The sequence below is a fragment of the Oncorhynchus nerka genome, linkage group LG14, assembly GCF_034236695.1.
Source record: "Oncorhynchus nerka isolate Pitt River linkage group LG14, Oner_Uvic_2.0, whole genome shotgun sequence".
NCBI lineage: Eukaryota > Metazoa > Chordata > Actinopteri > Salmoniformes > Salmonidae > Oncorhynchus > Oncorhynchus nerka.
In genome coordinates, this window is record NC_088409.1 from 60,652,439 (window position 1) to 60,671,458 (window position 19,020).

The 19,020-nt window shown below is 46.7% G+C and overlaps 1 protein-coding gene across 6 annotated transcripts in view; it reads left to right on the forward strand.

The window, feature by feature from the left end:
* Window positions 1-19,020, forward strand: part of rap1gap2a (RAP1 GTPase activating protein 2a) — a 140,943-nt gene that overhangs the window by 99,597 nt on the left and 22,326 nt on the right. For 3 of the 6 annotated variants that reach the window (XM_029680620.2, XM_065000229.1, XM_029680618.2), the window contains 11 exons: window positions 5,281-5,316; window positions 7,696-7,740; window positions 9,369-9,401; window positions 9,661-9,879; window positions 10,334-10,437; window positions 11,387-11,465; window positions 11,961-12,014; window positions 15,096-15,179; window positions 15,330-15,430; window positions 18,262-18,391; window positions 18,621-18,776. In XM_029680620.2, coding sequence (XP_029536480.1) covers window positions 5,281-5,316; window positions 7,696-7,740; window positions 9,369-9,401; window positions 9,661-9,879; window positions 10,334-10,437; window positions 11,387-11,465; window positions 11,961-12,014; window positions 15,096-15,179; window positions 15,330-15,430; window positions 18,262-18,391; window positions 18,621-18,776 — 1,041 coding nt within the window. Of the gene's footprint in view, window positions 1-709; window positions 1,212-5,280; window positions 5,317-7,695; window positions 7,741-9,368; window positions 9,402-9,660; window positions 9,880-10,333; window positions 10,438-11,386; window positions 11,466-11,960; window positions 12,015-15,095; window positions 15,180-15,329; window positions 15,431-18,261; window positions 18,392-18,620; window positions 18,777-19,020 lie in introns of those variants that run through there. The other 3 variants (XM_029680622.2, XM_029680623.2, XM_029680619.2) reach the window with 3 other exon arrangements.

Consider the following 19,020-nt stretch of genomic DNA (forward strand, 5'->3'; position numbering starts at 1 on the left):
GACAGGTTTTTAGATTTAAGTGTATTCAATGGTACGTCAATGAATTTACGCCAGTGTTTTACCCATAAGGCTCAGACATTTCTGTTTCCGTGTCTCACTGCGCCAAATCAAATCAAATCAAATTGTATTTGTCACATACACATGGTTAGCAGATGTTAATGCGAGTGTAGCGAAATGCTTGTGCTGTGGACCTGCTCTCACTTGGGGCCAAAGCCAGGACACTGATACTTTTCCGCTGCATTTACATAACAAAGGCTAACTTGGGAACTTTAACATCTTCTTCATTAAGCACGTGTTTTGATTATGCAGAGGTGGTTGATTCTGCTCTTCACAAGGCCTCACTGTCAGCCCTAGCTATGGAAACACAATTTCCCTAGCATTACATCAGGGTGGGTATTACACACTAGTGGAATGCTGGTGTTACACTCGAAAAGCAGCACTAGTGCTGTGAGTGAATATGGGTTACGGGCTGTGTGCCCGGAGACCGTGGTGTTTGAATCCTCCCAGTGCCAGTCCTTCCCTCTAATCTTGGTGTGGACAGCGGGGGTGCAGCAGGTTGCCCCGAGAGATAAGAGAGAGAGAGAGAGAAAGAGAGAGAGAGAGGTGAGAGAGAGAGAGAGAGAGAGAGAGAGAGGTGAGAGAGAGAGAGGTGAGAGAGAGAGAAAAGAGAAGGAGAGAGCGAGAGAGAGAAAGAGATAGGGGCGAAAGAGAGATAGAGAGAGAGAGAGAGAGGAGGTAGAGAGAGAAGAGAGACTCTGTGGTGAGCCAGCCTTGGAGGCAGGGGAAGACAGACCGATCTTTTACACCTTGGTTCTCAGCCTGTCCGCGCTCCGCTCGCGTCACGGTTCCTCTCTGATTGGCGTCCGATTGATAGACCTCCGTCTGGCCCCTAGGAGGCCCACCACAGCCCCCAGTGGCCCTCAGCAGTTCTCTCACCTCAGACAGGGGGGACGACGATAAATCACCAAGGTTACAGTGCCCATCTGTAGGGCTGCGTGAGCCTGCCTCTCTGTGTTGACTCTGTGGGACTAGCTACGTGGGTTTGGGACACTGTGGCAGGTTAATGAATAACTAAACGATAACTCCCGCTGCACTCACAGCTGTGGGATTAGCATGTTCACCTGAGCTCAGGTGGATCCCGGGAAAGTAAAGAGATGTTTTGAAATGGATCCTTTTCCTGGTTTACAGAGTGCCAGGTTGTATATCTCAAGGTAAGACATGGGTCTTCTAGGTCTTGGTGTGTTTAGTGGTATTGCTGGTGGTGTTCGACTATGACATAACATGTCGCTGTACTGCCGTGGGCTTAATGGCTGCGTTGATAAGGGGTTATCAGTACCTGTGTAGATAGGCCAGCACTAATGTCAGAGTGACTCCTTGAAGCTCACACCTTTCAAAAGCATTTGTGTTTAGCTTTGTCATTAGTGTCTGCATAAAATGCCATGAAAAGTACATTTAAATGCCATTAGGCTCACTGTATGAAAAGATGCATTTTACAGCTGGCTGGTGTATTTCTGGTTCGGTCGTGCCTTGACTGCCTTAGTCTGCGTGCTCTACTTGCCAACCTTGAAACCTGAAGCCTGTGATTCAAACAATGTCGTTGATTGTGTTCCTCATCAAATCAAATTGTGTGTGCCGAATACAACAGGTGTAGACCTTACAGTGAAATGCTTACCTACAAGGTCTTAACCAACAATGCAGTTTTAAGAAGACAATATATATATATATATATATATATATAAATATATAAAACAAATAATTAAGGAGCAACAATAAAATAACAGTCACGAGGCTATATACAGGCGGTACCGGTACAGAGACAAGGCAATTGAGGTAATATGTACATGTAGGTAGAGGTATAGTGACTATGCATAGATAATAAACAGAGGAGCAGCAGTGTAAAAATGGGGATGGGGTGGGGACAATGTAAACAGTCCGGGTAGCCATTTGATTAACTGTTCAGGAGTCTAATGGTTTGGGGGTAGAAACTGTTAAGAAGCCTTTATGACCTAGACTTGGCGCTCCGGTACCCCTTGGAGCAGAGAGAACAGTCTATGACTAGGGTGGCTGGAGTCCTTGACAATTTTTAGGGCCGCCTGGTATAGAAGTCCTGGATGCCAGGAAGCTAGGTCCCAGTGATGTACTGGGCCGTACGCACTACCCTCTGTGGCGCCTTGCGGTCAGAGGCCGAGCAGTTGCCATACCAGGCGGTGATGCAACGATGCTCTCGATGGTGCAGCTGTATAACTTTTTGAGGATCTGAGAAACTATGCCAAATCGTTTCAGTCTCCCGAGGGGGAACAGGCATTGTCGCGCCCTCTTCACGACCGTCTTGGTGTGTTTCAACCATGATAGTTTGTTGGTGATGTGGACACCAAGGAACTTGAAGCTCACAACTTGCTCCACTACAGCCGCGTCGATGAGAATGGAGGCGTGCTCGGTCCTCCTTTTCCTGTAGTCCACATCCTTTTCTGCAGTCTGTAGTCCTCATTCTTTGTGTCTTTAGCATATTTCCTGAGTATGACTATTGACTGTCACATAGAGAACTATGTGTTTGTTGATTGACTGGCATTCATTATGAAGACACAAAAAGGCTGGGACAACACTGTATAAAACAATGTTTTAATGCAAGTTGGATCTTTGTCAGGTCAAAAACTGTCAAGGACTTTTTGTTTCTTTGTAGAGTTTTTCGTCCATTAAAGTGAAAATCAATGACATTTTTAAAGCTCTTATTCTGTTCTCTCTTATCCAAATAATGTTGTTGACTCATCCTTTACTTATTTATAATATTTATAATGACTGGTATTTTCCCACACCATTGTGTTGTTTGGGAATAGGGAAAGCAGGGTCACACAGAAAAGCTTCTCATTTTTTATTTAACCTTTATTTAACTAGGCAAGTCAGTTAAGAACAAATTCTTATTTACAATGACGGCCCACCCCGGCCAAACCCGGACGACGCTGGGCCAATTGTGCGTCGCCCTATGGGACTCCCAAACACGGCTGGATGTGATACAGCCTGGATTCGAACCAGGGACTGTAGTGATGCCTCTTGCACTGAGATGCAGTGCCTTAGACCACTGCGCCACTCAGGAGTCCCTGCAATCCCTGTTAATCTCTTATTATCATAGGGCCTACTTTAAAAAACATGTTTGGAAGGAAATATATTGTAATTAATAGTAGGTCATCATATTGTTGTAGAAATCTTGGACAGCTACTGTTAATGACAAGCTTACTTCCTGATCCCCACTCTCATTCAGCTGAGAGTGGTTCCCGAATTGACATTAGTTCATTGAATTGTTTGATGAATTTTTTTTTTTTTCACCTTTATTTAACCAGGTAGGCAAGTTGAGAACAAGTTCTCATTTACAATTGCGACCTGGCCAAGATAAAGCAAAGCAGTTCGACAGATACAACAACACAGAGTTACACATGGAGTAAAACAAACATACAGTCAATAATACAGTATAAACAAGTCTATATACAATGTGAGCAAATGAGGTGAGAAGGGAGGTAAAGGCAAAAAAAGGCCATGGTGGCAAAGTAAATACAATATAGAAAGTAAAACACTGGAATGGTAGTTTTGCAATGGAAGAATGTGCAAAGTAGAAATAAAAATAATGGGGTGCAAAGGAGCAAAATAAATAAATTAATTAAATACAGTTGGGAAAGAGGTAGTTGTTTGGGCTAAATTATAGGTGGGCTATGTACAGGTGCAGTAATCTGTAAGATGCTCTGACAGTTGGTGCTTAAAGCTAGTGAGGGAGATAAGTGTTTCCAGTTTCAGAGATATTTGTAGTTCATTCCAGTCATTGGCAGCAGAGAACTGGAAGGAGAGGCGGCCAAAGAAAGAATTGGTTTTGGGGGTGACTAGAGAGATATACCTGCTGGAATGTGTGCTACAGGTGGGAGATGCTATGGTGACCAGCGAGCTGAGATAAGGGGGGACTTTACCTAGCAGGGTCTTGTAGATGACATGGAGCCAGTGGGTTTGGCGACGAGTATGAAGCGAGGGCCAGCCAACGAGAGCGAACAGGTCGCAATGGTGGGTAGTATATGGGGCTTTGGTGACAAAACGGATTGCACTGTGATAGACTGCATCCAATTTGTTGAGTAGGGTATTGGAGGCTATTTTGTAAATGACATCGCCAAAGTCGAGGATTGGTAGGATGGTCAGTTTTACAAGGGTATGTTTGGCAGCATGAGTGAAGGATGCTTTGTTGCGAAATAGGAAGCCAATTCTAGATTTAACTTTGGATTGGAGATGTTTGATATGGGTCTGGAAGGAGAGTTTACAGTCTAACCAGACACCTAAGTATTTGTAGTTGTCCACGTATTCTAAGTCAGAACCGTCCAGAGTAGTGATGTTGGACAGGCGGGTAGGTGCAGGTAGCGATCGGTTGAAGAGCATGCATTTAGTTTTACTTGTATTTAAGAGCAATTGGAGGCCACGGAAGGAGAGTTGTATGGCATTGAAGCTTGCCTGGAGGGTTGTTAACACAGTTTCCAAAGAAGGGCCGGAAGTATACAGAATGGTGTCAATGCACTACATGTACTATCAATATTTAGTTGTCTGTACTTGTTTTCCCATTGTCCTGTCAGTAATATTTTGACCCAGAACTTTAGTTTAGTTTCATACAGCACAACAACAGTCCATTCCTTTCCTGGAGTGACTGTTTTGAGGAAGTGGAGTGGGCTTGGTTATCTGTGTTTGGATAACATTCTGCACATATGGGTGTGAGAGGGTGTAGGACTGTCCTTCCTTATCTGCTCTGCCTCAGCTCATTGAGCTTTTATTGGGAACCAGGGTGGAAATGCTGCTAGCTTGAGATGATCATGGTGTGACAATTGTAGCTACTGGGTTTGAGAGGTTTCAGGCCATGTTCAAGGCTGCGTTGCAGACTGCCCAGTCAGCCATCAGATTGCTATATCACATGATGTGGTTAGCTCTTGTACTGTACATCTCAATGTAGTCAGCCTGGAACGCAGCCTCAGTGACCAGATCTCCCTCCATTTCCATAGAAAATACCCCAGAAACCCATTGGTCGCACCTAAACCATCTCACACCGTGGACATCACAACGCCACACCTCAACCTATAGCAAATTTAACCCTAAGTGAAAATATCCACCATGATTGAATGTTGTTCTTATTTCGGAAATAGAATTCACTCCACTTATAGTGACCAGATTGGTCCAGGACAATTTGATACGTTATCACTGCATTCACTATAATTGTATGCCGTTGTAGTAAAATAATCACCTCTGTTTGTCTGTTGGTTTCAGTCTGCCGAGTTCTTCGACATGCTGGAAAGGATGCAGGTGAGACTCCTCTTTCTCCTCTCTTCCTTCCTTCTCTCTCTCCTTCCTTCTCTTCTCTTCTCTCTAAGTTCCCACTGCTGCTGGCATGGGACGTGGTGATGAAAGCGCGACAACGTTCATCACTTCCTGAGGTTTTATTCAAGGGTCCTCTCCAACGAGCAGAAGGGTCCCGTTATTTATTTATTTATTTCACCTTTATTTAACCCGGTAGGCCAGTTGAGAACAAGTTCTCATTTACAACTGCGACCTGGAAAAGATAAAGCAAAGCTGTGCGACAAAACAACAACACAGAGTTACACATAAACAAATGGACAGTCAAAAACCCAATAGAAAAATCTATGTACAGTGTGTGCAAATGTAGAAGAGTAGGGAGGTAAGGCAATAAATTGGCCACGGAGGCGAAATAATTACAATTTAGCATTACATTTTGTTAAATTATCGCGCCCAGGCTCGGCCGCGACTGGGAGGTCCGTGGAGCGACCCACAATTGGCCTAGCGTTGTCCGGGTTAGGGAGGGTTTGGCCGGTAGGGATATCCTTGTCTCATCGCGCACCAGCGACTCCTGTGGCGGGCCGGGCGCAGTGCACGCTAACCAAGGTCGCCAGGTGCACAGTGTTTCCTCCGACACATTGGTGCTGCTGGCTTCCGGGTTGGATGCTCGCTGTGTTAAGAAGCAGTGTGGCTTGGTTGGGTTGTGTATCGGAGGACGCATGACTTTCGACCTTCGTCTCTCCCGAGCCGTACGGGAGTTGTAGCGTGAGACTAGATAGAAGCTACTAACAATTGGAAACCACGAAATTGGGGAGAAAAAGGGGGTTCAAGAAAAAAAGAAAACAAATCATTTAGTTAAATTATTAAGCCACGGAAGTTTGGTTTGGAAGCGCGGACACCCTTATTTTGAGGAACCGGGACGACCGGGTCCAATCTCTGGTCCTGATTGAGTAATGAGCCGAACCGGACCAAGTTAACGAGCTCCCTCTAAAAAGCCATTGACTTCTCTGTCCTGCTCTGCTGCACTGTGTCTGTGGGGTTCTGGGATCTTCTGTGGGAATGGGGTTTTAGGCGGGATGGGGGCAGGAAGAGGGTGGTGGCGGTGGCAGCTCTGCAATGCCCATTTGGGGACAGTGGGAGAGCTTTTGAAAGAGGGGGAGTGAGCGAAGGAGGACAGGAGATTGATAGCGCCTGATGACAAGTGCGCGAGGAGGAGTGAGGACAGAGGCCACACTGGTCTGCTGCCACCTCTGAGCCGGTCCTTACCAGACCCCTCTCTGTCCCAACAGTCCCTTACAGAGCACAGAGCCACATCGACCCGCACTACTAACTAGACTAGAGCAATCGATGGTGGAGCAGTTGAAAAGACTCTATCTGGAATGGTTGATTGCAGAGCCCGTCTCAGAGGGATCAAAGATGGATGCATTAAGACTGACCCCTAGCTTTGATCTAACCCAGCGGTGTTGACAAGTAGTCACCCACTGAGCTACAGCTGTTCCCCCATCCCCTCCACTGTCTGTCATGTCTGAGCTACCCTGGTCCCTGATCTGATGGTGCTGTATTGCCAACTCCTATGGTCATTGTCAATAACGCACAAACAGTTCTGGGACCAGGTTATGTCAGAGTCACTGTGTTGAACCGGAGACAAGCATCACTGGAGGATGGGGACCATTCAAACGCATGCAGAGAGTGCATGGATGGATAGCTAGACCAGTCTGTGCGTTGACCACTGTAAATGTAAAAATCAATAATGGAAAGTAGGGATCGTGATGTGGTTTAAGTCTGGAGAATGACTTCCCACATCGGGATAAGGTTGATTGAGATATGATTAAGTCTGGTAAAAGACTTGAGAGAAGCTGTGTGTGTGGTAAGGATTCGGGCTTCAGAGCCTCTTCCCACATGCAAGACGTCTTTCTCCACAGTTCTCTCCAGCAGATTGGTAATTGTGTAATTCAGGACGTGTCAACTTCAGTCATGTATCCTCTGCATATTTGCAAACACTTCTCATACCCAAGCAAATATTTTACCTGGGTTCCAACCTATCAGATGTTTACCCAAAGAATGTTCAGTACACTCTTGGAAAGAACCTAGAATGTTTCCCACCCCTTAGGAGAACCTTTTGAATAACCATTTTTGGTTCCAGGTATAACCCTTTTGGGTTCCATGAAGAATCCTTTCCACAGAAGGTTCTACATGGAACCCTAAAAGGGTTATACCAGGAACCAAAAAGGTTCTCCTATGGGGACAGCCGAAGAACCATTTTTGAAACCCTTTTTTCTAACAGTGTACAATATGTTAGTACAGTGTGTTATTTGGGAGTTGGGTAAGTCAGGAATGATCGTTTTTGTACCCTTGTGACCCTCCGTCCACATGCGTGACCCTAACCAGGTCCCGAAATCTGAGGAGACGAAGCCCCACTCGCAGAGAAGCAAGGTCTGAGAAACAAACACACACACACTCACGTCAAGTATCTGTGGACCTCACCACTGGGCATGCTTCTCTGTAGTGGTGCATTGACATCGCCTCTGTGTCCATTCTTTCATTGATTTATTCATGTATTATTTTATTAGTATTTTCCATCCCTTCTTTGTTTGATTGTGGTGGTGGTCATCCTCCGTGTTAACCCTGTCAGCCCCTGGAGTAGTTTCACCACTCTCTACCACGCTCTTGTAACACTCTCGTAAGTTCCCCTCAACCAGGTCCCCTCAACCAGGTCCCCTCAACCAGGTCCTCTCAACCAGGTCCCCTCAACCAGGTCCTCTCAACCAGGTCCCCTCAACCAGGTCCTCTCAACCAGGTCCCCTCAACCAGGTCCCCTCAACCAGGTCCTCTCAACCAGGTCCCCTCAACCAGGTCCCCTCAACCAGGTCCCCTCAACCAGGTCCTCTCAACCAGGTCCCCTCAACCAGGTCCCCTCAACCAGGTCCTCTCAACCAGGTCCTCTCAACCAGGTCCCCTCAACCAGGTCCTCTCAACCAGGTCCCCTCAACCAGGTCCCTTCAACCAGGTCCCCTCAACCAGGTCCACACAACCAGGTCCCCTCAACCAGGTCCCCTCAACCAGGTCCACACAACCAGGTCCTCTCAACCAGGTTCCCTCAACCAGGTCCCCTCAACCAGGTCCCCTCAACCAGGTCCTCTCAACCAGGTCCCCTCAACCAGGTCCCCTCAACCAGGTCCACACAACCAGGTCCCCTCAACCAGGTCCCCTCAACCAGGCTAACTTAAAATAACAAACAGCTGTTCGTAATGAATGCTATTCCCCTCAGTCTCCTGGGACGATATACAGTGTAAAACAAAGGCATGGAGATTGATTGGAAACATCCAAGGATGGACTGGCAATAGTGCAATTCTGTCAAGTACCAGATGGGCTGGTCCATCTTTAGTCCATCTGACATATTTTTTGTTGTTGTGCACAATTATAATACTAATAATAGGTGTATCAAATATTTGAAAAAATGGGCTGGTGTGGGGGGCCTCAAGAGAAACAAATGGTCCGCTGTGTTAGAAATGGCCGGGCCTATTTCTGGTCCCAGTCCGCCCCTGTGACCATCACATCACAGCACGTTTAGACATCATACACCAGCCACAGTGACGTAATGATGAACCCAGGGGCTCACAGAGTCAATCCTGAGACTATCTCGTATCCATGAGAGTGTCAGAACTCCTCCATCAGTGTTTGCCTGTTTGATGTCTGTGCTGTTTCATTGTGTTGAATAAGTCACCGTATATATGTTCACCCTGTGTTTCTGTGTACAAGCTTTTTATGGTGACTGACTGCCCCAGTTGTAATGTAGTTCAAGGCCTAGTTTGAATATTTTGCAAACACACCCTGCCTTCCTCCCTTTCTTGAAGCCATCACTGATCTTACACAAATTGATAGGTGTAAGCAATGGTTCTGTGCCACATAGCTTTCACCTACCCAGCCTTTTCAGATCAGGGATTTCTTTCAGGAAGTGAGGAAGAAAAGAGGCATTCTCTAAAGTATTTCAACAGGGCTCTAGTTATTCCAGCCTGTAAGGTTAATGATCTGTGTGTGTCTCCCCTCTCTCTGTCTGACAGGATGACTACATCCCATACCCGCGGATAGAGGACGTGAGTCAGCGCTCTCATATCAGCTGGATCAAAACACTATGCACACACAACCATGAATACCACAAAACCCACGTATGCATACGTGCACCCACCCACACACGTGCAGTAATGCAAACACTGGTGGTCAATGTAAAACGAGGCTCAAAGGACATTTATAGACACATTTATGATCGAAATCCCAAGCTCTTATTTGGCCCTATTCTTGTGGATGGTGTAATTTTCGTACACAAACCCCTTGTCCCTTGTTTCTGTGGCTCAGATTCTGGAGAAGGGTAGCCCATACCCGCAGGTGATCCTGCCCCAGTTTGGGGGTTACTGGATTGAGGATGCCGAGGCGCCTGCGGGCACCCCCACCTCCTCGGAGAGCAGCTTCTGTGAGGAGGATGACGGAGGGGGCATGAGCCCTGGGGTTGGGTTCGGCTTCAGGCTGGAGTGTAACAGCTCGGCCAGGGCCTACCGCAAACACTTCCTGGGCAGGGTGAGTCAAGGCCTATTTGGCTAGCAGGAGTAATGGGTATGTGTGAGTGGGGGGGGGGTGTAAGCGCCTGCATGTGTGTGTCTGTGTGTGTTTATGTGTGTATGTGCGTGTGTGTGTTCTCTGTAAGGGTGTTTCCCTCTGTTAGTCCTTCTCCATCCAGTGATTTTTCCTATTTCAGACTTGAGGCTCTGGGGTAATGACTAAGAGTTAGGAATCAGTCATTTGGAAAATGAACGTATAATTGACTCCAATTATACGGAGATCTGTGAAATATTGACTGTAAAACCGTATTAGAAGGTGTTTAACTTCTTTAAACTGTCTCATCATACTATGTAGTGATTCACTGTCTGTCTGACCCTCCCTCCCTTCCTCCATCACTTTCTCCCCCTCTTTCTGTCTATCTCTCTGCCTCTCTCTCTCCTTCGCTCTTTCTCTTCCTCTCTCTCGTCTTCAGGAGCATATGAACTACTACTGCACAGGCAGCAGTCTGGGGAACCTCATTATGTCACTGAAGCACGAGGAAGCAGAGGGCCAGGAGTTCCTCCGCATCTTGCTCAGGTAACTACACTAGGGCCAGGAGTTCCTCCGCATCTTGCTCAGGTAACTACACTAGGGCCAGGAGTTCCTCCTTCATTCCCAGGTAACTACACTAGGGCCAGGAGTTCCTCCGCATCTTGCTCAGGTAACTACAGTAGGGCCAGGAGTTCCTCCATCATTCCCAGGTAACTACACTAGGGCCAGGAGTTCCTCCTTCATTCCCAGGTAACTACACTAGGGCCAGGAGTTCCTCCTTCATTCCCAGGTAACTACACTAGGGCCAGGAGTTCCTTCTTCATTCCCAGGTAACTACACTAGGGCCAGGAGTTCCTCCTTCATTCCCAGGTAACTACACTAGGGCCAGGAGTTCCTCCTTAATTCCCAGGTAACTACACTAGGGCCAGGAGTTCCTACTTCATTCCCAGGTAACTACACTAGGGCCAGGAGTTCCTCCTTCATTCTCAGGTAACTACAGTCATATAATGACATACAGTAGGGCCAGGAGTTCCTCCTTCATTCCCAGGTAACTACAGTCATATAATGACATACAGTAGGGCCAGGAGTTCCTCCTTCATTCTCAGGTAACTACAGTCATATAATGACATACAGTAGGGCCAGGAGTTCCTCCTTCATTCTCAGGTAACTACAGTCATATAATAACATACAGTCGGGCCAGGAGTTCCAGTATGGATGCAGGATCTGACCTAACTATGATCTGCCCTGGCCTGGGCTCATAAATACAGCCACAGCAGACAGTGTCTAGTGGGCCTATGTTGAGTCTGGAGCCATGTTATAGTCACACTACCCCTACCTAGTGAATGTGGATTTATACCCTTTACACACTTATCATGTATACATGGTAGCCAGAACTTTCACTGTAGGTATAGGAAGTATGTGTGTGCGATGTGCACACAGCCTGCCTTCTTTAAGATGCGGTTATTGACACTTGTTTTCCACAATCATCACCCAGGTCGAGGACAAAGACACACCATGACAGGATCTCTCTGGCAGGCCTCAACCAGCTTCCCAGTGTACCCCAGATAGCCAAGGTAATAAGGATTGACCTAAGCACCACCAAGTACCACATGCAACATGTGCTCCATGTAAAGTTGCGATCTGGATTTCAAATATCAACAATGCTGACAGGCTGGGGCTGAAGAAATGTAACCACTTTCAAATACATAGACTGACCATGAGATCAAAATGATAGTTTTAACCATGTGTTGAAACTATACAGTGTTTGTTAACAATGACATTGTTTACAAACAATGAAGTAAAACAAGCTTTGGGCTTCTGATGCGGTAAGACAGTTGAAATAAGCTCATGATTCATTTATACATATATTATAATTAATTTAACAGTCCAATAAGGGATGTACCAATACCAGATTGCCCCTTTAACCTAAAATGGATTTATTTCCTTCACTGTGGTTTCAAATGGATCCGTATCTGTCTGTCTGCCTGTGGTTTCAAATGGATCCGTATCTGTCTGTCTGCCTGTGGTTTCAAATGGATCCGTATCTGTCTGTCTGCCTGTGGTTTCAGCTCCTCTGTGATGACGTGACTGGCCTGAAGTTCAACCCGGTCCTGTACCCCAGAGTGAGTCTGCTCCACTGTTTCCTTTCAGCCAGGCGCTTCCACCTCTACCACAGTAGCCATAGATCCAGGGACATTCATGAGGTCATGCTCTAGAAATATACATACTTTTCTAGCCATTCTATTTCTATGGGGCATGCAGCAATTTCAAACCGTTTTGCAATGGAACCCAAGTGTATCTTATTGGACAAGCCTAGTTAGTCTCTCCCTTTTTCAGCCCCTTTTCTTCCGTTTGCTGCCTAATGAACACGATCCAACTTCCACCTGGTCCACTATACAGCCTGACCACCCTGTTCTCTCTAACTGATGTGGTGTAGGCAGTGCTAATGACAGATCTGATCCAGGACCTGTTTGTCACATCAGAGGTCATTTGGATGATGGAGCTGCTTGTTGTGCCTCTGCTCCGGGTCCAGTAGAACTCATCTGTTATTAGGACAGTCTGCTCAGACTGCCCATTCCACACTGGTCGCAGCTGACTGCCTTTCAAAATGGCCACAATCAACCCAATGTGGTCCTGGGTCGTATTCATTAGGGCATGCGACGGAAAACATTTTGCAGACTTTTGGACAAGTCCAAGTAGTCCATTCCTGTTTTAGTCCGTTTCTTTCTGTTTGGTGCCTATTGAATACAACCCTGACCTCCCCAGACGTGATAGACATATACTACCTGACCAAAAGTATGTGGACATCTGCTCATCGAACATCTCTTTCCAAAATCATGGGCATTATAATGGAGTTGGTTCCCCCCTTTGCTGCTTTCACAATGTCCTCTCTTCCGGGAAAGCTTTCCCCTAGATGTTAGAACATTGCTGCAGGGACATGCTTCCATTCAGCCAAAAGAGCATTAATCAGGTCGGGCAATGATGTTGTACGATTAGGCCTGGCTTGCAGTCAGCGTTCCAATTCATCCCAAAGGCATTCGATTAGGTTGAGATCAGAGCTCTGTGCAGGCCAGTCAAGTTCTTCCACACTGCTCTTGATAAACCATTGGACCTCACTTTGTTCACAGGGGAATTGTCATGCTGAAACAGGAAAGGGCCTTCCCCAAACTGTTGCCACAAAGTTGGAAGCACGGAATTGTCTAGAATGTCATCGTATGCTGTAGCATTAATATTTCCCTTCACTCGAACTAAGGGGCCTTGTCCAAACCAAGAAAAACATTTTATGTCCTACGTGCTTCAGCACTTGGCGATCCCGTTCTGTGAGCTTGTGTGGCCTACCACTTCGCGACTGAGCCGTTGCTGCTCCTGGACATTTCTACTTCACAATAACAGCATTTACAGTTGACCGGGGCAGCTTTAGCAGGGCAGAAATCTGACAAAATGACTTGTTGAAAAGGTCACTGAGCTCTCCAGTAAGGCCATTCTATTGCCAATGTTTGTCTATGGAGATTGCATGGCTGCATGCGCGATTTTATAGCCCTGTGAGCAATGGTTGTGGCTGAAATAGCCAAATCCACTCATTTGAATGGGTGTCCACATACTTTTGTATATCTAGTGTAAATGTCTGCCCGAGCTATGGAGGGACTTTATCACATAACTGGATATTATACAGTTGAAGTCAGAAGTTTACATCACCTTAGCCAAATACATTTAAACTGAGTTTTTCACAATTCCTGACATTTAATCCTAGTCAAAATACCATGTTTTAGGATCAGTTAGGATCACCACTTTATTTTAAGAATGTGAGATATAATAGTAGAGATAATGACAATTTCAGCTGTTATTTATTTCATCACATTCCCAGTGGGTCAGAAGGTTACATACACTCAATTAGTATTTGGCAGCATTGCCTTTAAATTGTTTAACTTGGGTCAAATGTTTCGGGTAGCCTTCCACAAGCTTCCCACAAAAGTTGAGTGAATTTTGGCCCATTCCTCCTGACAGAGCTGGTGTAACTGAGTCGGGTTTGTAGGCCTCCTTGCTCACACACCCTTTTTCAGTGCTGCCCACACATTTTCTACAGGATTGAGGTCAGGGCTTTGTGATGGCCACTCCAATACCTTGACTTTGTTGTCCTTAAGCCATTTTGCCACAACTTTGGAAGTATGCTTGGGGTTGTTGTCCATTTGGAAGACCATTTGCGACCAAGCCTTAACTTCCTGATTGATGTCTTGAGATGTTGCTTCAATATATCCACATAATTTTTCTTCCTCATGACGCCATTTATTTTGTGAAATGCACCAGTCCCTCTTGCAGCAAAGCACCCCTACAACATGATGCTGCCACCCCCCGTGCTTCACGGTTGGGATGGGGTTCTTTGGCTTGCAAGCCTCCCCCTTTTTCATCCAAACATAACAATGGTCATTATGGCCAAACAGTTCTATTTTTGTTTCATCAGACCAGAGGACATTTCTCCAAAAAGTACAATCTTTGTCCCCATGTGCAGTTGCAAACCATAGTCTTGCTTTTTTTAAGGCGGTTTTGGAGCAGTGGCTTCTTCCTTGCTGAGCAGCCTTTCAGGTTATGTCGATATAGGACTCGTTTTACTGTGGATATAGATACTTTTGTACCTATTTCCTTTGGATTGATTTGCACTTTTCACACCAAAGTACGTTCATCTCTAGGAGACAGAACGCGTCTCCTTCCTGAGCGGTATGATGGCTGCGTGGTCCCATGGTGTTTATACTTGGTCTTGGCTGATTTCTTTTGATTTTCCCATGTTGTCAAGCAAAGAGGCACTGAGTTTGAAGGTAGGCCTTGAAATACATCCACAGGTTCACCTCCAATTGACTCAAATTATGTCAATTAGCCTATCCGAAGCTTCTAAAGCCATGACATCATTTTCTGGAATTTTCCAAGCTGTTTAAAGGCACAATCAACTTCGTGTATGTAAAGTTTTGACCCACTGGAATTGGGATACAGTGAATTATAAGTGAAATAATCTGTCTGTAGACAATTGTTGTAAAAATGACTTATGTCTTGCACAAAGTAGATGTCCTAACCGACTTGCCAAAACTAAGTTTGTTATCAAGAAATTTGTGGAGTGGTTGAAAAATGTATGACTCCAACCTAAGTGTATGTAAACTTCCGACTTCAACTGTATGTATATACACATCCTTATAATGTTGTTGTTTCTGTTTCAGGGCTCTCAGTTAATAGTAGGTTATGATGAACATGAAGTGAACAACACCTTTAAGTTTGGTGTCATCTACCAGAAGTTTGGTCAGGTGAGTGTGATATGCAGGTTTTTATAGCCAAATGGAGTTTCAGTTTATTCCTTATCAATCCCATGCTATTTATTTTTGCCCTGTAACCTGCATTAACATCTCTCCCTTTTAATATTGTCCCGTCATCCCTCTCTCATCGCTCCATCCCAGACGTCAGAGGAGGAGTTGTTTGGGAACAACGAGGAGACGCCAGCCTTCCGGGAGTTCCTCAGTGTTCTGGGAGACAACATAGAGCTGAACGACTTTAAGGGGTGAGAGACACTGATACAACTTTACTACGGGAGAGGGAGGGAGGGAGAGACAGAGACAACTCTACTACGGGAGAGGGAGGGAGGGAGAGACAGAGACAACTCTACTACTGGAGAGGGAGGGAGGGAGAGACAGATACAACTTTACTACGGGAGAGGGAGGGAGGGAGGGAGGGAGAGACAGAGACAACTCTACTACTGGAGAGGGAGGGAGGGAGAGACAGAGACAACTCTACTACTGGTGAGGGAGGGAGGGAGAGACAGAGACAACTTTACTACGGGAGGGGAGGGAGGGAGGGAGGGAGGGAGAGACAGAGACAACTTTACTACGGGAGAGGGAGGGAGGGAGGGAGAGACAGAGACAACTTTACTACGGGGGAGGGAGGGAGGGAGGGAGGGAGGGAGGGAGGGAGGGAGGGAGGGAGGGAAAGACAGAGACAACTCTACTACGAGAGAGGGAGAGACAGAGACAACTTTACTACGGGAGAGGTAGGGAGGGAGAGACAGAGACAACTTTACTACGGGAGAGGGAGGGAGGGAGAGACAGAGACAACTCTACTACGGGAGAGGGAGGGAGGGAGAGACAGAGACAACTCTACTACGGGAGAGGGAGGGGGAGGGAGAGACAGAGACAACTCTACTACGAGAGAGGGAGGGAGACAGAGACAACTCTACTACGGGAGAGGGAGGAGGGAGGGAGACAGAGACAACTCTACTACTGGAGAGGGAGGGAGGGAGAGACAGAGACAACTCTACTACGGGAGAGGGAGGGAGGGAGGGAGGGAGAGACAGAGACAACTTTACTACGGGAGAGGGAGGGAGGGAGGGGAGGGAGGGAGGGAGGGAGGGAGGGAGGGACAGAGACAACTTTACTACGGGAGAGGGAGGGAGGGAGAGACAGAGACAACTCTACTACGGGAGAGGGAGGGAGGGAGAGACAGAGACAACTCTACTACGGGAGAGGGAGGGAGGGAGAGACAGAGACAACTTTACTACGGAAGAGGGAGGGAGGGAGAGACAGAGACAACTCTACTACGAGAGAGGGAGAGACAGAGACAACTTTACTACGGGAGAGGTAGGGAGGGAGAGACAGAGACAACTTTACTACGGGAGAGGGAGGGAGAGACAGAGACAACTCTACTACGGGAGAGGGAGGGAGGGAGAGACAGAGACAACTCTACTACGGGAGAGGGAGGGAGGGAGAGACAGAGACAACTCTACTACGAGAGAGGGAGAGACAGAGACAACTCTACTACGGGAGAGGGAGGGAGGGAGAGACAGAGACAACTCTACTACTGGAGAGGGAGGGAGGGAGGGAGAGACAGAGACAACTCTACTACGGGAGAGGGAGGGAGGGAGAGACAGAGACAACTCTACTACGGGAGAGGGAGGGAGGGAGAGACAGAGACAACTCTACTACGGGAGAGGGAGGGAGGGAGAGACAGAGACAACTCTACTACGGGAGAGGGAGGGAGGGAGAGACAGAGACAACTCTACTACGGGGAGGGAGGGAGGGAGGGAGGAGGGAGGGAGGGAGGGAGGGAGGGAGACAGAGACAACTCTACTACGGGAGAGGGAGGGAGGGAGGGAGAGACAGAGACAACTCTACTACTGGAGAGGGGGAGGAGAGACAGAGACAACTCTACTACGGGAGAGGGAAGGAGGGAGGGAGGGAGAGACAGACTGTGCAAAATGCCCACAAAATTAAGTGGAACTGAGCTGCACTTCCTAACCCTCTGCCAAATGTATGACCATTTTAGAGACACATATTTTCCTTAGATTACACAGATCCACAAAGAATTCAAAAACAAACCCAATTTTGATAAACTCCCATATCTTCTGGGTGAAATACCACAGTGTGCCATCACAGCAACAAGATGTGTGACCTGTTGCCACGAGAAAAGGGCAACTAGAGAAGAACAAAGACCATTGTAAATACTACCCATATTTATGTGAAATTATTTTCCCTTTTGTACTTTAACTATTTGCACATCGTTAACACACTGTATATATACATAATATGACATTTGAAATGTCTTTATTCTTTTGGAACTTTTACGAGTGTAATGGTTACTGTTAATTCTTATTGTTTATTTCACTTTTGTTTATTATCTACTAAACTAGCTTTGGCAATACTAACACATGTTCCCCATGCCAATAAAGCCCTTATATTGAATCAAAATTTAATTGAGAGCGAGATGGGGAGAGCGAAAGCGAGAGAGACAGAGACAACTCTACTACTGCTCTGATACTGAGAAAGAGAGTCAGGCGCAGAGAGCAGAGGGTTCAGTGGTTTGTAGATGTATTTCTCCGGCACAAAACGGTCACGCCAAATACATGGCGCATAAACACTGACCAGCCCAAACACAGGGCAAACGACCCGGAGAACAATGAAAACACATCCACAACCGACAGAGAACACAAATAATCCCGCACAAACCTAAGCGGGCCTAACAGGCTTAAATAGACCAGAAATCAAGAAACACAAAAGGAACAGGTGCAACTAATAAGACTAAACTAACAGAAAAGGAAAGGGATCGGTGGCGGCTAGTAGACCGGCAACGACGACCACTGAGCACCGCCTGAACAGGCAGGGGAGCCACCTTCGGTGGGAGTCGTGACAGAGAGGATAGAGGGGGGGATAGAGAGAGGGGGGGGATAGAGCGAGGGGGATAGAGGAATGGAAAGAGAGAAATGCAGGACTTTGACTATATTTCATCATGGGTAGGGCCAGGAGTTTTCCCTGTCACGTGATCAGGAAATGCTCCTTGCCCTACCCAATAATTGAATGTCATGGTAATGTTAATCATATTGTGTTGTCACTGTGCTCCTAGGTTCCGTGGTGGTCTGGACGTATCCCACGGTCAGACAGGCTCTGAGTCCGTCTACACCGTCTTCAGACAGAGAGAGATGATGTTCCACGTCTCCACTAAACTACCCTTCACTGAGGGAGACGTACAACAGGTACTGAACACGCTACACCACACACAGCATAGTAACAGTGGTTACAGTAGGTGTTTTGTGAGTGCGTGCGTGTGTGTGTGTACGTGTGTGTGTGTCACTCATAAACACCCTCTGTTTCCTCATCCCTCACACCATTCCTGTACATTTTGCCTCTAATAATTGTGACTAATTATACTGTAGAACATACAGTCTTAAGGTGTTTACAGAACGCTATGCTCTTGTCCCTCAGCTCCAGAGGAAGAGGCACATAGGAAATGACATCGTGGCGGCGGTCTTCCAGGAAGGTGCCACGCCCTTTGTGCCTGACATGATCGCCTCCAACTTCCTCCATGCGTATGTGTTGGTGCAGGTGGAGAACCCTGGTACTGAACACACAACATACAAGGTCAGTGCTATAGCCTACTATGAACCTAACAGGCTCACTATGTGATATTTGCGAAACCATTTGAAATGTTTTATTACGGAGTGGGCCTTTAAGGCATGGATATTATGTAACCGGTGTGAAATGGCTAGCTAGTTAGCGGTGCGCGCTAGTAGCGTTTCAGTCGGTGACGTCACTCACTCAGAGACCTTGAAGTAGTTGTTTGCCTTGCTCTGCAAGGACCGCTGCTTTTGTAGTAACGATGCTT